The sequence below is a fragment of the Mustela putorius genome, unplaced genomic scaffold (assembly GCF_011764305.1).
Source record: "Mustela putorius furo isolate JIRA1106 unplaced genomic scaffold, ASM1176430v1.1 tig00003988_pilon_pilon_pilon, whole genome shotgun sequence".
NCBI lineage: Eukaryota > Metazoa > Chordata > Mammalia > Carnivora > Mustelidae > Mustela > Mustela putorius.
Window position 1 is genome coordinate 17690801 of NW_025422127.1, and position 22003 is coordinate 17712803.

The following is a 22003-nucleotide window of genomic DNA, read 5'->3' on the forward strand; positions in this document are numbered from 1 at the left end:
TACAACTGCCCTCCGAAGGGCCATCCCTCCAGGTCCTGAGTACTCAGCTCTGTCACCCAGCACAGTGTGAGATCCTAGAGAATGCACCATTCATGTCCCTTCTGTGTCACACAGCGTGGTGCTTACCGCCACCTGTCATGCTGACAGCTTCTCCTTTGAGATTCAAGCCAAGTGACAAGAGAAAAGTGGGATGGGACAGTATCGTTCTGTCAGGAACCAGCTGACTCACGCAGGACAGAAACTTACTTTGTTGGTCCTTTAGTGTTTATCTTTTGCAGTTAGAGAGAGAGAAAAAAAAAATCCCCCTTCCATAATAGGTCTCATGCTGCATGCTGGTCTGTGGCAGGGACACGGCTATAGGGAAGAAATGGAGTTTGGGGAGGCAATGGCTGGGAGACGAAGCAGAGCTCTATCCTGTAAATCCCCAAAGTTTTGGGAGCTCGTGGGCAGGAATAAAACAATACCTCTTTGCTTTTTCTGAGGTCAAGGCCCTTTTCCTTAAAACTCCATTTGGTGCCCCACTGCTCCTCTCTGGACATAAGACCTGCCTTTTCAGCTAAAGGAGAATTGACCAGCAGCCCTTCCACTGATTCTTGCTGCCAGAGCCCAAGGACTATACATGCAGCCCCTGCCCTGTAAACTGCCTGTCTTCAGAGCTTGGACCATGCCATACAGCAGGGTGAGAATAAAGGGATAGCCAGCAACTTGGAGAGGGGATGCTTCAGGAGGGAGGGTGGCTATTCAGGCAGCAAGAGCAGGTGCCACCTGATCTGAAGGACTCTGGGACTCCTGATGGGAGCCCACTCTCAACAGTCTACCTGGACAGTTTGGCTTTGGCTTCCCTACCACACAACCTCTTCATTTTTAAACAATGGAGAATGTGGTCTGGACAGGAAGTAACACTAAGAGCAGCGAATGTGGTGCAGGCAGTATGCTATGTTAAATGTGGGGTGGTAGGCCTGCATGCATGCTCCCTTTGAACCTGCTGGTCTCCACAGATTCGTTTCCTCAGGTCAACCGGCCTTTATGGTGTTGGATGGCACTGAATCACAGCAAAGTCACCCAACAGCTCGAATGGCAGACGACTAAGGAAGGTCAGTCAGAGAAAAACGTGGACCCCGTCTTCATCTTCTAAGCAACAAAGAGAAGACAGTGAGTCTTCTCCCCAGATAGTGCGCTGCTTCCTGTCATAAATGTAGCCTTGGGGACACAGGAGCCGGATTTTAGGGGAAATGTGACAAGGCACAATGGCGGGGGGTTCTGGGCCCCTCTGCTGTGCCGGCTCTGCCACTTACGGCCACTATGACTGCAACGGGAGGTTCTCTACGTTAGAAGGTGTTCGCTAAAGCAGAGGGCTTATAGCAAAGCATACGAGGGGCACAAACGGGGCCACATTCAATAAGGATCTTCTGGAATCTTCTCCTCTGACTGCCCCTTGCTTCTCCTCTGTCTTACATGCTATTGTGCAGGTGACCATCCATGAAGGCTGGGCCCAGGGACAGGTGCCAAGCTAGGCATATGCCAAAGTCTGTCAGCACAGCTTTATAAAGCACAGATCTTTTCATGTGGGACCTGCTCTTGAAGGCAGATTCTGGATGGCTGTTAGGGAGCCAGGGTAGAAGGTGGGCAACGGGCAGAGCGGGTACCTTTACGTGTACCCGTAGCTTCTTCCTTTGACAGCTGCTGGAGCCACTGGCCTTGTAGGAGTTCTCTGTCCCAGGGGCAGTACTCCCCTTCTACAGCAGGGGGAGCCAGACACCCACAAACACAGCATCAAGAACCCCGCATGGGGATAAACAGAGAAGAGAGCATGGAAGGGAGGAAAGAGAATAGAGAAGAGTTATCTTCAGGTGCAAGGCAAGACCATTCTGTTACTGTCTACACAGCCATCGAAGTCCACTGCTCAGAAGATACAAACACCATGGGCTAGGAACACAGGCCCCAGGGTTGGGGTGAATTTGTCGGTAGGTATTTCTCCAGTTAAAGCACATCCCTGCGGGCTGGGTCTTGATGCTAGTTCCAGATGCAGGAAATTAAGTCTGCAGGGACGAAAGCACAGCTAAACTCTCCTGCAAAGGGTACAGACTTTGACCTAAGCTGTGTCTGGGGCTAAAGCCACTAAGCATATGAATCACCAGATGAAGAGAATGATGTCTGAAATGATACAAACAAAATATCTTTTTCCCGGATGTCCTGTGAGCCTGATGGCCCCTGTGATGAACAGGGACGAGGGGACAGCCCTGAGACTGAGCCAACCATGGTTCTGCAGACATGGCAGACTGGAGAACTCAAGACACTGGCTTCCTGGCCCAGGGCCTACCTCCTTCTTCCACAGATCTTATTCATTTCTCATCAGAAGGAGGGAGAGAGGGTCAGGCCACCAAGGGCTGCCTCTGTGGGCCTCCCCCAGCCTCTGTCTTTGGAGGGAAGAGTGCAGGAGAACTAGGTCTAGAGAAGCCCCTCAGGGACCTGAGGAAGTACCTGGCCTCTGACCATTCCCACTGGCATCAGGCAGCTTGGGGGCAGGAGGAGGCTGTCTTTCCTCTTGTCTGCCCTGCCTCACTAGGGTCTCGGAGTTACACAGCTCTCAGGACCATCTCAGTACCATGCACCCTGTCTGGGAAGGGCTCTGCATCTGGTTAGCACTCGGACCTTCCCTGGGCCAGACTGGGGGATGGGGTCTGGGCCGCGAAGGACATGAATTCCAGGAGGAGCAGAGGTAAGCAGAAGAGCGGCAGAGAAATCTATTGCCAACTCAAAGAGGCCCAGAGCTGTCCCAAATTAATGCGCTCCTCTAACAATGGCTGGGAGGGATGGGTGCTTTAAAGGCCCATGTCCTTCCCTTCCCCCATGTGCTCTGGAGAGAGCACAGCTGTGAGATGATAGGCACTGCTGTCAGGGGAGCTCAGGTCTCTATCTGCCCTAGTTTCTTCTTCACCACCCACCAGACTTCTGGGCAGCCAAGGAAGGGAAAGAATGAGCCTCTCTCTTACAGAGGCAAGAAAAGGAGGCCCACCAAGTTCTTCCTCATCACTCAAGGACACACACAGCCAGAGATGGGGGCAGAATTGAAACATTTCAAGTTCAAGGCAAGAGAACATTTCAGAGCCAACCAGACCAAGTGCTGGAACAGATGCTCCTTCTCAGGACACTGATCCAAACACGTTACTACCTGCCATGAACTGAACCCTGTCTAGTGGGCTCCTAGCCCCTCCTCAGTGACAACAGCTCCGAGCAGAGTGAGAGTCAATGCTCTGCAGCCTCCAGTGTCCTGGACTCTGAGTCCAGGAAACCTCTTGAAAGCAAATTCCTTTTCTTTATTAAAATAAATTTCTTTTAGCAGAAACTAAAGGGAAAAAAAGAGCAAAAATGAGGACAGGAGAATGAGTAACCTATTTTGGACGAAGTCCATCTGCTGACCCTCTGCCTTCCACTTCCAATTTCTCCCCAGAATGTGCACAATGGACATTATTTCCACTGTCAATGGCCTCCTCTGCCCCCCGAAACTAAGGTCAGAGAGAGGCAGGAAGGATGATCTCTGGGGCTGGGGGAGGCAGATCTGTGTGTCAGACTCCAGTCCATGTGCAACAGAAACCTTACTCAAGAACAGAACAGGCTGCCTCAGGGGTGGGACAGGGTCAGAGTTAGGAGAAGAGATTTTTTTTTCTGACCTTCACTAGATTCTTCCTCTTCCTCCTCATATTCTTCCTCCTCCTCCTCCTCCTCTTCATATTCCTCTTCCTCCTCCTCCTCTTCATTCCCAGGGCCGTAGCTCTTTGAGGCCTCTAGTTCCTTTTCACTCTTTCCTTTCAGAAGAGCATGGATCCTCACAGCCTCCTTCCAAGGAACACCGCCCAGATCTGAGGGGGGCAGAGGGGGCTCCTCTTCCTCCTCCTCTTCCTCCATCTCGGACTCAGAACTGCTGTAGGGGAAACAACCACACAACCAAAGTGAGTAGACAGTTAAAAGTCACAACCAGGGGCGCCTGGGTGGCTCAGTGGGTTGAGCCGCTGCCTTCGGCTCAGGTCATGATCTCAGGGTCCTGGGATCGAGTCCCGCATCGGGCTCTCTGCTCAGCGGGGGCCTGCTTCCTTCCCTTCCCCTCTCTCTGCCTGCCTCTCTACCTACTGTGATCTCTCTCTGTCAAATAAATACATAAAATCTTAAAAAAAAAAAAAAAGTCACAACCAGAGGCAAACTGTCCCAGCAAAGCAACTGCTGGGCAGGAAGGGGGAGAGGACAGGCACGGAGGGGTGCAGCGTGCTTCCCCGCCCAGGTAAGACACACGAGGGGAAGGAGAGTGAGTAGAGGGCCAGAGAAAACACACACGTATGGGTAACCCCGACATAAAGCCACATGAGCCAACAGCCCAGTCTGGCGGTGCGCTCTGTTCAGTGAATAGCAACTCCAACAAGTTTAGTCTTAGAGGCCCTCAGAGATAGTAGGGGCATGGGCTCATTTTGATATGAACTCATGACCCAAGGGAATCAAGAATGGAGAGAAAGTGTACTTTCATCATGACCTACTTTTTGGTTTAAATAAATTTTTATTTATTGAGGACCTCAATTCTACTTGACTCAGGGTTGGAAGGATCTCGTGGGAACCACGGTGAGAAAGAGCTGCTTCCAAGAGGCGTGAACTGAAGTCTTAGCCACAGACGGGTTAGCCATCAAGGTGTGTGTGCTGGAGTGAAGGCTGTGCATTCAGTTCCACAGTGTTCCTGACATGCCATGCCCAGAGTACGATACCATGGTGAACACGCAGTTAACAAGGCAGCATAACAAGGCAGCAAAGGCACTGTCCGCTGAAGTTACAGAACAGGGGGTATGGGGAGGGCATGGAAAAAAACATCACATCCCTGGGGTCATCACCCTTGACCACCAGCCATTCTCCCTTGATGGCACGCAGTCTAGAGCTCAGCTGGAAAAGGGAAGGAGCACTAAATGCTGCGAGACACTAGCTGTGACTTATGCAAGCCCAAATCCTGGACCACTGCCCTCAGAGCCATGGCCCCAGAGCATCTGTACCCTCTTCCCTGGCCGGCAGAGTGAGCTGTCAACAGGTGGTACAAGAATAAAATTCAATGCCCTACCACGGGGCTGCAGAGCAGGAGAAAAACCCAATCAGCACGACACAAATGAAGCTCCTCAGACCTATTTCACGGTCCGATAATTCCCCAAGTCTTTTTCGGGAGAGGCTCTGCCCTCAGTGAAAAATGTGTAGTTGACTGGGCTGGGAAAAATGTGGCATGTGCCAACCTCTGGCACGAGAAAGCCAAACCCCAGAGGCATTGCACATGAGGCTAAGGTCTGGTCCCGTCTTCCTGTGACAGTGGGCTGCTCTCTCCCTGCCTGGAGCGGGACAGTGCACGTGGAGAGGGCATCAGTGAATATAGTGCGATAAGGTCCATAATACCCCACCCCCAGCACTAGTCGTACCTGTGCAGTAAAGAATTTCACCTTGCTTAAACAGATGGTCTGGCCTTTGTCTTGGGGCCTGGGAGGTCAACTCTAAGCCCCTGGGAGGTCCTGCCTGATGGGAATGTATTTATTTCCCTGGAATCCTTGGGTCATGGTGGACAGTCTAATAATGTGATTTAGGGGGAGGGCTGACCACATCCGAAAGACGTATGATTTAGGGTGGAGGTTTGAGTCATGCGGTACTAGTTGGCCTGGAGACTGAAATCAATCATACCACGTAGAAAATCAGTCCATCAATGCCTAGGTAATGGAGCCCCAATAAATCTCTGAATATCGAGGCTTGGGTGAGTAATACTACATGGGATTTGTCACACATTAATACCAAGAAAGTAACACAGCCCTGACTCCACAGGGAGAGGCTGATGGGAGCTCCATGTCCATACTTTCTCGGACTCTGCTCTGTGTACTTCTTCACCTGGCTGACTTCAATCAGTATCCTTCCCTATAATTAAATCATAACCATGAGTATAAGCCTTTTGGCAGGTTCTGGGCATCCTTCTAACAAGTTAATGAACTCGAGGGTGGTTTTGGGAATGCCCATACTCCGGCCGGGTCAGAAGGGAGGTCAGTCCAGGAGGCTGTGTGCCCATGACTTCTCAGGTGGCTGATTCTCACAGGCCTACACTGGCTCTGCTCCTCACCAGCTGTATGACCTTGAGCTGACTATAGCTGAGCTTCAGCATCCTTGTCAGTAAGGCGGGAATGTTAATACCTGCCTCAGAGAAATGTTGTGAAGGTCAGGCACTTTCCTGATTTTCATGTTTGTGTTACACTCTGGGATTCTGGCTATTCACGTATCTGTATCTGTTTACTCGTTTACTCTGTTTACTCGTTCCTTCATTCATTCAATGAACATTTCTGAGTGCCTATTAAAGTTCACCTATTAAAGTTAGGTACAAAAATAAAGGGAGTCTGTTCCTTACTGCAAGCAGCTCCCTTTAGTGAATGCTACTTTGTTCACTCATTCATTCAGCCCCCTTGAAAACTTACTGAACATCTTCTACTTGTAATGCACTTCCTAGACATTGCAGAGGATACAAGAGTGACATAGAAAAGAGCCTCAGGGATGCCTGGGTGGTTCAGTTGGTTAAGCGGCTGCCTTCGGCTCAGGTCATGATCCTGGCATCCTGGGATCGAGTCCTGCATCGGGCTCCTTGCTCGGCAGGGAGCCTGCTTCTCCCTCTGACTCTGCCTGCCACTCTGTCTGCCTGTGCTCTCTCTCTGACAAATAAATTAAAAAAAAAAAAAAAAAAAAAAAGAAAGAAAGAAAAACAAAGAAAAGAGCCTCATTCTTCAGGGGAGATAAGATGCAAACACGGCAATGATAAAAGAAGGTACAACATTACTGTAGGGGGATGAAGGGTTGAGAGGAGGTAGTTCAAGGTGAGTAAATATAAGAAATTGGGCCATAGAAAGCTTGGCATCTGGACTTTTACTCTTTTTCACGACTTACTTAAGTATTATTTTTGCCTTACTTTTGTGTCCTCACTTGTTTACTTTCTTACTACTTAACAACGTATAACCCGACATAGATCACCTAACATCTTTCCAACATGAAATAAAGATAAGAATGCCTCCTATGCTCATCTTAAATCTTATGTAAATGTATTAAAAATTCACTTGGGCAGAAGGCAGGCCAGCTTGCCCTTCCTTCACAGTCAGAAGGTTACCCCAGGAGTCAGCAGACTCAACGGGCCCTCACTGCAGCTTCCCGGCTCCTTGTACTGTGCCCTGTCATGAGGGTGGTGGCACTGGGCTCCATGATGAGACAATGGGGCCCCACATACAGCTCTGAGTGCCACACTGGCTAGTTTTATGATAGCTCAAAGACCACAGGAAAATAGTGAGTGAGGCACAGAGCATAAAAAATCAGGTGGGAAGGCCAACACTTGCCTCTCTTCAAAAGCTACCAGCTCTCAGTCCATTTCTGAGAGGCCTGGCTACATTGCTTCTGGAAATCTGAGATAGGCAAACCAGACTTGCTCCCTTTGTGAAGATGGACAGGTGTTGCCAAATGTTCCTTCCTAGGCCATCATCTCCCTGGGGCCCTGGAGCCGTTCTCTGAGTCTTAATAGGCTCCTTAAGTCATGTAAGATTCATAGCGCAAATTCAGTAGGCCCAGTCTCATTTTCTGGCTGTCATCAGTGCCTGAATTTCTGGGTCTGGACTTTGAAAAGGCTAGGAGAAAGGGGGAAGAGAAGGAATGTGTAGTGAGGTAGACCACCCCCGACCACCTGGAGTCAGCCTAGAAACTTTTTAAGTGTGGAGAACTGCTGCTACACACCAGAACAAAATACAACACAGTCAACCAACTTCTCTGTCCTTTTGGGAAGAGGGGGCGACCTCTCAATTTATAGTTTCCTAGGAGAGATGAGGGCCAGAAAATGCAGTCCTCGAGATCAGCATTCCATCATGACAGGTGTCTGTTTCTGCATTTGAAACAGTCAATTGCTTTGTGTGACTATTCGATGTGGGTGGGTCCCCCTGGACTGCATGCTCTCTGAGAGCAGGGACAGGTCTGCTTGGCTCGCTGCAGGGCTTACCACGCGGCCTTGCACAGTCCAAAGAGGCAAAGCCAGGGCAAGCTGCTGCCTAAATTCACAGGTGTCATGGAGATGAGACCTCTGAAGTCCATCAAAAGGAGTAGACCCTTTCAGTTAGAAGAACATCTTGCAAAAATCCTCCCTGCTATGGTACTTCCAATCCCTGATCTTAAAGCACTTTCCCTGAGTTTCTTCTCATTGAGGCTATGATGGAGCCTGGAAGGAGGAAGCCAGACCAGCAGGCATGTGGACAAGATTCTAAAAAAACAAGATTTGCTCCACACTTAATAAATGTGCTGAATAGAGAGTCTGCCATGCCAGGAGGGAAGGGCCAAGGATAGTAACAGTGATGGTGAATGCCCCCTGAGCTCTAAAAAGTGCCATGTGGCACAAAACACTTCACATGAATTAGGTCATTTAATTACCCATTAACCCTAGGACACGATAACTCTAGGACTCTAGGACATATTAACATCCCCACTGTCACAAATGAGGCCAGTGAACCTTAAAGAGGTTGGGTGAGAGGTCAAGATTCCCACCAGTGTCCACACCCTTGTCACACTGCGCCCTCTTGGATGGTTTGCCAAGAACCCCAGAGTTCTTCAGCCACTGGCAGCTGTCAGGATGCCAAACCCCGGAAAAAGACCATGACCATCTCCTGCTTGCCTGGGTCCAACTTCAGAAAGTGGAGACTGGAAATCTGGGCAGGCCCTACGGTGACTGAGGCAGACTGCTGTGCGAAATACCACTTGAAGTTCTTGGGTGGTTTTCAAGGGAAAATAGGAAATTGTGGTTTTTCATTTTTAAATGAATCCACTCTAGATATCCGAGTACCCACTCCTAGATCTCATCTGCTCTGACAACTGTATACACACTCCACCGCTCGGCACACTGCTTGAGAAGATGGATGTTGTCCAGCTATCGTGGCACGATGGAAACTTAATCCGTGCTGAAAGCAGCATCCTGCTCAGCGACGGCTCCCATTACTGCCTCTGCTGGAGAAGCGGTGAGGGAGAGAGAAGACCACTGGGAAGGGTGAGGGAGAGAGAGGACCAGTCAGGAATTTCCACTTATTTATGTCAACCTTGAAGAAGGGGCTTCTCCTTATCGCGTTACTCCAATGGAGGGCCAAGCCTCTTCCACCACAACTAGCCGTCACAAAACTAGCACTTGCCTGTCATGGACTTTTGGGGAGTCCTCTGTGATCTGGCTGCCCCATCTGTAAAGGGCACCTGTTTGCTCTAGCCCTCACTGACTTGAGGCTCTCACCAGATGGGTGCCGCCCAAGCCATCTTCATTGCCTGGGATGAAGTTGCCCAGCAACTAAAATCATAAAGCTAGTTTTCCAGGCACCTGGGTGGCCTAGACCATTAGGCATCTGCCTTCAGCTCAGGTCATGATCTCAGGGTCCTAGGATTGAGCCCCGCATTGGGCTCTCTGCTCAGCAGGGAGTCTATTTCTTCCTCTGTCTCTCCTTCTGTACTCTCCCCTTCTCTCTCTCTCAAATAAATAAGTAATATCTTATAATAAACAAAGAAAACCCCTAGTTTTCTTTTGTCTTTAGGCACCTGTTCTCTCCCAGAGAAAATAAAAGTACTATTTCTAGGGTGTCCTTTGGAAGATGTTCCTCCCTCCCCTACTTCAAGGAAGGGTCATGGAGCTAATCAGGTCTGGGCCAGTAGTGCCTGCTTAGGTAAACTAAATCAGGACACCCATAAGACTCACGCAGTGTGTGTGTTCAAAACAGGTACTCCTGGTCCCTACCTCAAGCCCACCGACTCAGTTACTCCAGGGGAGGGTCCAGGATTTACTTTGGTACCAAGTGTCCCAGGTGGCCCTTATCATCAGGGAAATTTGGGAGATTTAGAGCAGTGGTTTGAAAAGTGTGGTCCCTAGACAACAACATCACCTGGGAACTTTTTAGGAATGCAAATCTTGGCTATACATTACCCAGTGTGTGTCTCAGTGTTAATGGAAAGCCTCCACCAGTCTGGGAGACACCATGGGTGCTCTCATCCCAGAAGCCCTGCAGGACAGTCTGACTGATAGTGATTTTACACCATCTTTCATCTTGTTCTCTATTGGTGGCCCTGATCATCTTCCATGGAGCACTTTGAATCCTGTACTGACTCTGGCAGACCTGGGTAGTAATGAATGTGAGGCCCTGGGGCAAAGACAGTGGACTCAGGAGGCCTGTGGGGGCTGCAGGGTGCATGTTCCCTTCAGGCATCACTCACTGAAACATCACGAAAACACTGGCATGGCCACGCCAAAAAACCACTGGCTGTGTCTACAGCCTTGGGACACAGGCTCTCTGCTCTACTCTTTACCTCTTTACCTTACTTACCTTCCATCGCAGCTAGAGGAGGAAGGAAGAAGCCTGGAGAGGTGAGGTGGCTTCCCTAAGATTGCCGGGCGACCTGGGGTCATAGCAGGAGCCCCTCATTCCAACCCTGACACCCCTGCCACTGACCCAGCGCACTGCTTCAGGCCTCTGGTTGTCCCTCTGCGCATGGTTTGTCCCTCCAGTGAACCTGTCAACAGCCCAAGGGCAGGAGCGGGGACTGTCATTTTTGTTCTGTTACCTTCTCAATGAATGGCAAAGTGTTAAGCCCATGGTAGGTGTCCAAGAAATACTTACTGAAATCTCTGAATTACGTCCCATGGGTTGTGATTCTTACTGGCTAATGAGATAAAGAGACAGGGGACTGCATGGAAACGGGGAGATCAGCAGGCAGTAGGGAAAACAGGAAGAATCCTGAACTTGGATCCAGGAAACCTGAGTCTGAGTCTTAGTCAACCCTCGATCCTAGTATTAGTCACCAGCAGTCTCCGTAATTATGGAGTGGTAAGATGTATGCTCTGGCCTACTTCACAGGACTTTGGCAAGGATGACCAAGGGAGGTGATGACCAAGTGAGATAATGGATACAGAAGTCCTCTGGAAATGGTCCGGTGCCATGCAAAGGGGTAATAAAGGCAACTGCCATCAACAGGCATGCCACATACTGTTTCCAACGCTTCTTACTATTTAACCCTCACAGCAACTGTGTGAGGCAACTCCTAGCACTGCCTTCATTTCACTCCTGCCAGCTGCCCACCCCCTGATGACCCAGGACCCAGTCAAGGTTCATGCATGAGGAAATGGAGGCACAGAGAGGTTATATGACTTGCCTATTGTCACATAGCTGGTAGGTGGCACCCAGGTCCCCTGCCGGGGATACAGTGCTGCCTCACCCCGTAGGTACATTCATCTGGGGAAGGGGCTGCCAGGACAAACCACAGGTATGAAGCAACACACAAGAAAACGGGCTGCAGCCCCCGGGCACAGGCTGACCTGCTGGCCACGTCTTCCTCTGCACCTTTGTCCAGCGCGCTGCTCAGGTTGTGCTCGGCCTGTGTCTCCTCGGGCACCTCCTCCAGCTCCACGGCCTGTTTCACAGACAGGCGGTAGTTCTCCAGCTCGATCCGTTCAGGAGTGCCCCTGAGTCTCTTGGCAATGCTAGGCTCTTCCAGACCATTCACACTTGAACCTATAAGACAAGCAAAGTGGGAAATGACCACAAGTGGTGAGGGATGGAGGGGGTATGCGGGGAAGGAGGAGGCGCCAACAGAAGGATATCTAAGGCATCCATGGCAGTCACCACTCATTTCAGTGAAAGGAGGGATGGGGGCCAGACAGGGAGTCCATGAGGTCACACAGGCCAGGAAAGGACTGCAGGGTGAGAGCGGCAACCCTTCCCTGAGCAGGAGAAACAGGAAGACAGCACATCTGCCCTGAGATGACTGTCCCAGTCATGCTCCGAGATGGCTGCCCCAGGCTGACTCTTCTCCATCAGCCCTGAATCCATGCACAGCGGAGGGAAGAGGTGATGGTGACTGGGGAGGAGGAGGAAAGGGGACTTGGGTTGGACCCTAAGGAGGAGCTTCTCACCGACCACGCCCACCTCAGCTTCTACTGAGAAGGGGGGGTCCTGCCAGCTGCCCACCCCCTGATGACCCAGGACCCAGTCAAGGTTCATGCACTGCTTCTGGCTGATCCATGGAGGCGTCCGGGCTAGCTGCTTGCAGAACTTGTCACGTAGTGGGTTTGTCTATCTCCTTGTGATTAGATTCATGGTAAACACTTCCCATCTAGGAAGAACACCACGTGGGTGATGCTGTGCCCCTTCCACGGCACACAGAAGGAATATGGTCGGGTTGCCTCACACTTCTTTACCCCCCCCCATATTTATTTATTTATTGAGAGAGAGACAGAGACAGAAATGAGAGAGAGAGAGTACAAGCAGGGGGAGTGGCAAAAGGAGAAGCAGGCTCCCCACTGAACAAGGAGCCCAATGTGAGGCTTGATCCCAAGACCCGGAGATCATGACCTGAACCAAAGGCAGACACTTAATGACTGAGCCACCCAGGCACCCAGGTCGTCTCATTCTTGGTGACATCAGCTTGACTGCTTGGTTAAAGTGGTGCCCAACCATCTTTCCGTTGTAAAGAGGTATTTTCCCCTTTTGTAATTAATAAGTAATCCATGGAGTTGATACGTACAAACCATGGGACTATCCTACCCCACTATCCTTCCACCCAGGAGTTTTAGTACCGATTGATGAACAGGGATTTTAAAAATTGTATCATTCCTTCCCCATTGTCATTCTTTGCAAAGAACTTTTCCCATTTCTTTTTTTTTGAGTACCAACATGACTTACGGATTTTCAAAAACTTAAGTGTTGTATTTGCCGTGTTTTCTTCATCTCCCTTAATCTGGAAATTTCCCTGTCTCCCTCCTTATTAACTCCTTCATCATTATTTTTTTTATTATGTTCAGTTAGCCAGCATATAGTAGTACCTTAGTTTTTGATGTGTTCAACAATTCATTAGTTGCATATAACACCCAGTGCTCATCACAACACGTGCCCTCCTTAATATCCATCATTATTTTTTTTTTGATGTGCCTTTTTATCCCAGATTGGGTCAGAAGAGGCCCACTGTATTTATTCTTTACTCTATGTCTTCACTGTAATATGACGTAGGTTTATATTTAGCATCAGACAAATCCAGGCTAGACACCTGTGACCACGAGTGACCTGAAGGATCTTAAGAAAATTACGTAACTTCCAAGAGCTCATTTCCTGATCTATAAATGAGGACAACCCTCAACTCCTACTAGATTATTATAAATGCAGGATGGAATTATATACATATATACGTAAGTACGTGTGTGTGCCGACTCTCATGCGCCCGAACCCATCATCTTTCTCTTCTACTTAAACCCTGCACTTGGGCAGAATCCAGCAACTACAGGTTAAGTGCTATAACTGATGTCCAGTAACATTCTTAGTGTGTATTTTTGTGTAGGTAGGTTGTGTCCATTTGCTCTGGATTGTGAGCAAGAGTCACGTGACAAAGATGGGAAGAGAGTTTTGGGCAGAGGGTACAGCGACAGTTAAGGTACAATGGCCTGTAATGGCCGGTTGGTATTATTAGATCTTCTAGTGGCAGTATTCTTAACGCGGTAAGGAAGAGAAGAGACCGGGGTGGGAATAGGGCCCATGTGGCCTTTGATGACATTCTAAGCTCTGAGAGAGGACACTGGGCTTTATTTAGCAGGCGACATCATATTGACCTGGTGTTGGGTAACAGATGGGCTATCAGGGGAAGCCAGAATCTCTGTAATGTAGGACTAAAGGAAAGCGGTGGGACTATTGAGTTAGTAGTTTTTGGGACACAACAGGTCCACAGAAAATCTTCTGGAAGCCTGGCACTTTTGTTGTGTACAATGTTCTGGATCTCTCTATATTGTCATTAGAAAGAACTTTCTGTGTGTCCAAGCAGTCACAGAATAAAGTCTTAGCATATCTGTCAGATTTACCTGGATCTTCCACCAAATAGCATCTTTCAAATTTACTAGACAGCCTTTACTATAAATAAGACCCAGGAAACATTTATCTACGAAACTTCTAATGATGGGGTCATGGCATGAATCCTTGGGCTCCCTAGGGCCCTGTGCAATGCCCACCTGTCCTAGTTTTTATAAACCCCATTGGGACATTTTATACATCCCTGGTCCATTCTTCAACGCAGACCTCAGGGCCCCTGAAGTATAAGCTATGATGCAGGATCAGGGCATCTGGAAGAATAGGTAGGAAGGCAAGGGAGCAGAGCAGGTGGAAGCCCCTATAGCATTCCCCACATCTGGCCCCCAGCTCTACCCGAATCAGCTCATCGTTTCCAAATAGCCGTCTCCCTGTTGTCTTTTGCTCCTTCCCCTCAGCAAAACCCAGCATGACAAACACGAGAAGGCTAAGGATTCCCTGACTAGAGTATCATTTGATATTTTCCTTCCCATCATGTATTTTTGACAAATGCCCTTAAACAGAAAGCAAATAAGAAAGTGAAATAAATGTGAAGCCACTACCCAAGTATAAAATTTTGGGGAACTCCACAGATAAAGAGTAAAAACCAGTATATCTTTTACCTAGGGAAAGAAGAAAGAACAAGAATGATCACTTCAGGAGTAACAAACAACTAACACTCATCAACTCAGATACAAGTGATATCAAGGTGGACTGAACAAATATACTCACGGAAAGAAACACTCCAGAAGTGATGCCTGTTTTTAGCAGGTAAAAACCATACCGTTTGCCAGAAATTCAACTAGAACCTTGGGAAACAAAGCAGATTTAAAACACTCTCTACTCTTAAAGAGCTGTAGGCTAGTCACAGAAGAGACAGTCTCGCTCAGGGGTCTTGGCAGTATGCTGTATCCCATACCACAGCTCATGCCGCACGGTGGAACTACGGGAGCGCCTAAAAGGGCAGCTCCACCCCCCAGGGGAGTCAAGAAAGACTTTGTGGAGGAATATGGTGTTAGCCTAACCAGCTTTAAAGAAAATCCGAGGAGCTAGGTAGTAGTTTGCAAATGAGGTAACTGAAATTCAGAGACATTAACCAACCTGCCCAAGGTCACAAAGCTAGTGGGCAGTGGAGCCAAGATCTGAATCCAAGGAGGGCAGCGTTAATCCACACAGTCCTGTTCTGCTTTCCCCTTTGGGACTCCTCACCGTTATCTGTTCCCCACTATAATTTTCAACATGAGGGACACAGAACTATATGAAAGCATCTTAGAGCACAGGATCTGGCATTTGCAATGACATTCTGTCCTCCTTCCAAAGTTATTTCTCTGGGGTTTCTATAAGCTCTGTGGAGTAATCATCAAGTAACAGAACTTGGCAGACCAAACGCAGAGTCTAGGGCTTTAGGGAGGGGAAATGTTGACTTAATTCTGGCCTTGGCCACAATCAACAATAGCGAAGCGAGAGGCTCTCAGAACTATTCAGATCATTCATACATCAGTCCTACAGAGAAAAAATGCTTTTTCATGAAAACTGTTAGAAGGGTCCCACTGGAGAATTGGTAAGAACTGAGGTGGAAGGAAGAGAGTCGCCTCATTGTTCCAGTCTTCCTATGCCCACTGGGTCCATGTCCACATGGAGCTAGACACACCCAGAGCTTTGAGCAACATGAGCATGGCATTACATCTCCCTGAGGGCCGAGGCTCCAGGGAGGTTCTGTTTTCCCAAAGGGAATGTGGCACCTCAGAGGATACTCGGCAAGTATCCAAAATTCACCAACTGCCAAAATATGCTTAACATTCCTAGCCCATAACCTCAAAACGCCACAGGGATTAAAAAAAAAAAAAAAATCAACAAAAGCAGCATGTTTGGTTCTCTGTGATATGGCAAGGGGCTACGTGCTGCATTAACCAGGTGGCAATGATAAACTACAGTATCAAAGGAAGGAAGAGTGGAGGGGGCCCAGGCAGTGGCTATAACAGTGACAGACACAGGACCTCCCCCTCTCTATGAAGGGCACGTGGAAGCAAAGGCTATCGGAGCGCAGCTGTAAAAATAGCTGACAGATGTGGGTTTGGCAAGTGAGAGGCAAAGCAGTGGGGTCAGGCTGCCTGGCCAGGGCCCACCTGGCCTCCACTTCACATGCTTCAGCGCAACAGCAACTACACGGGGACTTTCCAGCTCAACACGGGTGAAAGTTTTGAAATGATTTCCAAGGCCGCGTCCTCACTAAGTCAGATCTCAGGTCACGGGAGGCCAATTCCAGCTTCACACATACCAGAAGGAAACGGCTCCCAGGATCTGGGTCGTCTCCTAAATAGGAAAAAGGCTCTGGGTCTGACCCCAGGACTCTCTGTTTTGGAACAGTCACTGCCAGCACGAGGACCATACATCATCCTGAAAGAAATATTTTTCCTAACAGAACAACCTGCTCTCAGCTGATGTGCAAGAGCCGCCAAAAGCAGTTGTTTGTGTCTGTCCGATTCCTGAAGGGATGAGAGGGACACGATGACACCGAAGAGGCGAGCCCTCCCAATCCTCCCCGGGAGGCTCTTCTTCCCCCTTTCCCTCCTGCGGTGGTGGCCAGCAGCCCAGCACACTGAAGGACTTCAGGTGATTGTGAAGGATGTCAGCTAAGAGACTGGAACATATGAGGGCTTCTCGCCCTGCACCATGTTCATGTCTGGCCTGCTTCCCCTTCTTTTTTCCTTTCCTTCTCTATAAGCTTGGGAAAGCTTGAATGGAATCTGAAAGTCTAAAAAGGACTTTAGGAAAAGGCACAGTGAACTGAGATTCAGGATGGATTTTCATCATATTTCCCACACCCGTAAGCTGAATGGATGCTCGGATTCATTCACTCAACTGTACATTAAACAATTATTTATGGAATAGCTATTTCCAGCCAGGCACCGTGCTAGGCACTTGGGCGTACATCAGGCAACATAGGCAAGATTTCTGCCTTTGAAGAGCCTGTACTCTGATGGACTATGGGTGTCACCTATCTGCTGGGAGAGACCAATGACCCAGGGTATCAAAAGGTGTCAACTGTGGCCATGTTCTAATAAGAGATGGCCCTGTGATTTGAAATGATTGGTACCATTTGAGAAGAAAAGCACCCTTTGCCATTTTGGAATATAGAGATTCTCCCTTAAGGTTGCTCATTTTTACTTCTGTTTCCCTGAACAAGTTACTGGATATTTTTGTTGCGATTTCTTTTTTAAGAAGGATGAACGAAAATCATTTCAGATGGCCTCCTCACACATCTGTGCAAAGCCTGGCCTGTCCATGATCTGGCATAAAAGAAAGCACCAGACCATGAACTAGGTCTGAGCTACAAGGTCTCAAGGAGGTGTTAAGGAAGATGAAGCCTCCTGAAGAAAGAATTACCAGGCTGGCAGTATAAATCAAAATTCCTGGACCCACTGCAAAACTGGTCAAAGTGACTTTTATGTTGGCTTGTTCACTGGTCTCAGAAACATTCACAAAATCACCCTGGGAAATTAGCATACCCCTCCTCACACAGAACCCTAATCCTTACAAGGCTATGAGGGGGAATTTGTGTCCTAATTATGTTTTCTCCCTGCTCTTGTTAGAAACGATACTGAAACTATATTCTCCCATGCTTCTTCATCCACTGGGAAAGGAGGATGAAGCCATCTGAAGTGGTGGCTAGTCTAAAACAGAACCACCACCGTCCAGCCCAGACACGTTTTCCTATGTGGGACAAAGCCTGGGGCCTGGGCCCTGCTTCCTTTTGGAATGTATTAGGCTGCAGTTGGACCCTGGTAACTTGAGCCAGGCTGGTCCTAATTAGAAGTCACCGTGGATATTAACCCACTCCGTCCATCTTGTTTTGAGCTATAGTTCCTCTATGTGTTTTTGCTCAGTGGCCTGAAAGGCAGGCAGAGCACGCACCACGCCAATTCAGTGTCATCCTGGCTTAGAAACAAAATAACGGAATAGGTCACCTGCCTCAGAGACCTCCTTACTGCTCGATCTGGTACCTCTGAGAGGATCAGGAGGTCACTCCCAGCCTAGAACCCCATTTAGGGAGTAAAGATTTACTAGGGCTGATAAAAGGCCTTTCTTTGCATGTTTGTTGGTGCTTGGAACTACCCGTTTGGGCTCTCTCCCTCTTTAGCCCCTCAGGTCATTTGTCTTATCAGACCCTGCTTGACTGGGCTCACGGTTTTTTATACCTTTTGCAGAGATTTCTCATTCTGAGGGGGCACTAACCATTCTACAAGCACCGCAGCTGTCTGTGGAAAGGGATCCCCTTGCTTTGGAGACCAAAGAAAGGAGGGCTTCTACCCGTAAACACTCACCCTCCGATAGACTCTTCTCTGGCTTCCTGCTGGCAGGGAAGAGGAGTTTACAGAATCTGCTTGTGGAGCAGGGGTGATGGAGGAATAAAGAGAGCTGCCTGTGTCAATCACCGCGACAGCTATGCTGCACACGCTGGCAGTGCCTGTCACATCATGCTAGCCAGTCACGGTTGTTACCACTATGACACCTGAGTCTCTGTGATGGTGAGTAACATGCTCAGAGGTTCAAAGAGGCAGACCCAAGACTAAACCCAGGGCTCTATTATGCCAAAGCTTGAGCTTGTTCCACTAAACCATGTGGGACGGAATTGTTAATTGCCCTTTACTCATGAACAATTTATTCTTCATGGGGTAACTGTATTTTTATGTGGGGTACAGAGAAAAGTAGATTATGTGGATTCAAGGGGAAGCTCAATTGCTTTGGAGATATTTAATGACCAAGAGTTGGGAAATTCTGTGCTAAATATTACACGACAAAAACCAGTAAGGGAAAAACCCAACAAGGAACAAATCAGAACAGCACCAGAGATAACCATCCACATGAGAATGGGGACTCCTGCAGACTGGGACAGTCTCTCAGGAATGCTAAGGGCACTTCCCTCCCTTTAGCAGGCTACTGAGTGGCCCTTTCTCCACCGTCCATAGCCTCTGCTCTTGATCTGTGTGATCCCATGAAACTTTTACCCTTAAGTTCATTTACTAATGTTAAATTGTTTTTCCTGCTACTATTAGGGTATGTTCCAAAGGCACCTTTTTGGCAGATGGAAATCCTGGTACATCTGGCCAAGGCAAAGGGGTTTATCTTAAAGTATATACCCTAGTTTTTATTACAAAAGTTCTTACCAGTGTATCATGTAGCTCTCTTGACAATGTACTTCTCATTTGTTGTACTATCTCACAGATGAAACTCGACTTGCTCCTCCATAATCAGTGGGGTCAGCCTACTAACTGGTGACCTCTTGGGTGTTGGGAAGTGGTGGGCATGTCCAAAGCACAGAGCTCTGGCTGTCTTTTCTCTTAAGTCTCAGGAGAGCTGTGCTCTAGCAATATTCTACCTTCCTTCTCTGGCTGCCCACCTTCACATTCCTGAGGGTAAAATCTCAGAAGGGTTAACTGTTGTGCAATGGGCCTTGAGCAGAATATTTTAACCTATTAGTTTATATACGTGCCTCATAACCCATGAGATTCTGTATAATTAAGTATATATAAGCTGTGAAATCAATCCAGCTGTGGGGCTGACCTCTGAAATCCTGAGGCAGGTAAAGAGAAGGATGGTTCAACAAGGTAAGCTAAGACCATCCCTTCTCTCCTACTTCTGCCTATTGCTTCCCAATTCTGCCTATAGGCTCTACTTCTGTCCTCCTGAAGGACTCTTTCATGTATCTATCTCCTGTTCACTGGTCTGAATGCACCCAGAAACCAGAGGCTCTGCTACGGACGGGAATTATTCCAGTCATCTTTGTGTTTCTGATGCCTGTGGGTATGTCAATAACATGTTTTGAATAAATGACCAGCATAAAAGGCCTAAACTAGAATATCACAATATAATTTAGGAAGTTAGTTGAATATATTATGTACGGTCTGTTTCCTCAACCTAATGCAGAAACTTTAAGGCCTCTGGCTCCCAAGCAGCTGGATGCTGTGCAAGGCCCCATGAACAAACAAGAGATAGAACCAGTGAAAGGGGTAAACGTGTAAAACAGCAACTCTTCCCTTAGCACCAGAGAAAAAGAGAAATTCCTACAAGGTCGCCAGCGTTTTAGAAGACCATGCGTTAAGGCTGTTTGAAGAGTCTACCTCAAAGAATCTGATGTCCAAAACTGATGGCTGTACTTCCCAGCAGAGAGTAGTCTAGTTAGAGGCAGCAGCTTGCTTACCAGAAGAGCAGACCTAAGAACAAGAGGCAGAGAGGAAAGGTGGAAGGCAGAGAAGGACCATGAGTTTGCAGGCGAGGCATTCCAAACTGGGTGTGCTTTTTCCAAGATGCCAGGTTGAAATTCCAGTCCTTCCTCCTCTCCAGAGCACAGTGCCAGAGCCCTTCAGTCAAGACTGTGTCCAAAGCTGGCTCCGAGGTGGCCTACACATGGCCAGCTGCTCAGCCAGGAAAGTGATTTTCAACTTCCGGGGGCTCTGTCTATCATCAGACTATCAGTAAGGACAAACCCACATCCCCACAAAAGCCTCTCTCAAATAGGTTCCTCCGTAAGGACACAAAACCTCATACACAGCATTCTCTTAGCTGAAGATACATTTTTGGAAAGTAATTAAAATCTCCTCCAGCAATGCCTGCAACTACCACTTGATACTCATATCTACAACAGTTATACTTTTCTTTTCATCTGTTTGAAGGTCACAGAGACCTGGCCTGGAAAACCTTCATGCCTGGGGACAGGGCCATAAAAGGCTGATGGAATAGGGGCACTGAGCACTGAGCCAGTGCTCAGAGAGGGTCAGATAGCCCCTACTAATGACCAGTGCTCTCTGGTCACCCATAAAATGCCCTTCCATGCACTGATTCCTAGAAGAAATCAGACGCCCTCTTCTCATATCTTCTGCAAAAGGGTCACAACGTAAGCAATGAGGCCTGTGGTGGGGGGGTAGGGGCAGGGGCTGTGGGTCAAAGCAACACAGAGGCAGACATGCCTAGGACCATGTATAACCCTAGTTCTGCCCAAGATACGGCTAACTGACTCCTGGTCAGTCCTGACTTTTGGGTTAGATGTTCAAAATTTAGTTCAAAATGTAAACCCTATCTAGGATTGTTTTTACTTTCATTAGTATAGTGAAGAGCCCCCAGGGTATCATGGAATTAGTAGGTGACTTCACATCCCATCCATGCAGGCTAAGAAAAAAAGCAATGCCAAATTTAGCCAAGCACTTGTAGAGTCTTAACAATACTTCAAAAAACCTGGCATTCAGTGCAGGTCAACTCCCCCCAGATCATTCTGCTGAAGACTATAGAGAGCCAAGCCCTTCTTACTGTTCCGTTCCCCTAAGCCTCTGCCAGTTAGAATACAACCCAGTGGAGCTTCTTGTGCTAATCCCAAAGGATGCACAGACCAGAGCAGGAGACCCTTAGTCAGTCAGAGAATAGAGAACAGTCCTAACTCACTTTCTCACTCTGATTACTCCAGAATTTTCTGGGATCCCTACCAATGGTAATAATACTTGATGTTCTTGTAATGCTTTTGAATAAACAAATTTCTATATATTTTAGCTTATTTGAGATTCACAACAATCTTATGGAGTAGAAAGAAAAAGGTTGCATTTTTTTCATTTTATAATTTCGTTAAGTTAGGGAAATGGAGGCTCAGAGAAGTTAATGACCAAAGATGACAAGGACAACAGGCTGCAGAGCTGGAACTCAAATTAGCATTTTCTGTTATTAAGAACTCTTTTTGTTCCACTTAGACCCAGGCCAATGCTCTGAGGCTATGATCTCCACAGAAGGATGAGTACATTCTGAGGGTACAGGGACAATTAATTCATTGGGGTAGAGAAGAGAAACACTAGATCTTCATTCTTAATTTTTTACCCTGCTTTCTAAAATGTCTTGTAAATGTCCAATAGCACATGCAGTATTAGTGGGGTACCCTCATGTAAATAAGTACACTGTTGGGACACAGGTGCTCATGATTTTCACAGGGGGAGGCAGTAAGGTTTAGAGGCACTCCTGTAAGGCTCCAAAATGGTTCTGTATCACTTTCATTATTCTCGCTCACCCTCTTTCCTGATCTCCTACTGGAAACAATAAATTTGACGTTAATTGCATGTCAGTGTCACGCCCTTTTTCCCTCAGTGATGATT

At 48.0% G+C, this 22003-nt stretch overlaps 1 protein-coding gene across 18 annotated transcripts in view; it reads right to left on the reverse strand.

Moving 5' to 3' along the window:
• Positions 1-22003, reverse strand: part of MICAL3 (microtubule associated monooxygenase, calponin and LIM domain containing 3) — a 215417-nt gene that overhangs the window by 40276 nt on the left and 153138 nt on the right. For all 18 annotated transcript variants that reach the window (XM_013046424.2, XM_045071701.1, XM_045071703.1 and 15 more), the window contains 2 exons: positions 11360-11555; positions 3672-3922 (listed from right to left, as the gene is read on the reverse strand). In XM_013046424.2, coding sequence (XP_012901878.1) covers positions 3672-3922; positions 11360-11555 — 447 coding nt within the window. The remainder of the gene's footprint in view (positions 1-3671; positions 3923-11359; positions 11556-22003) is intronic.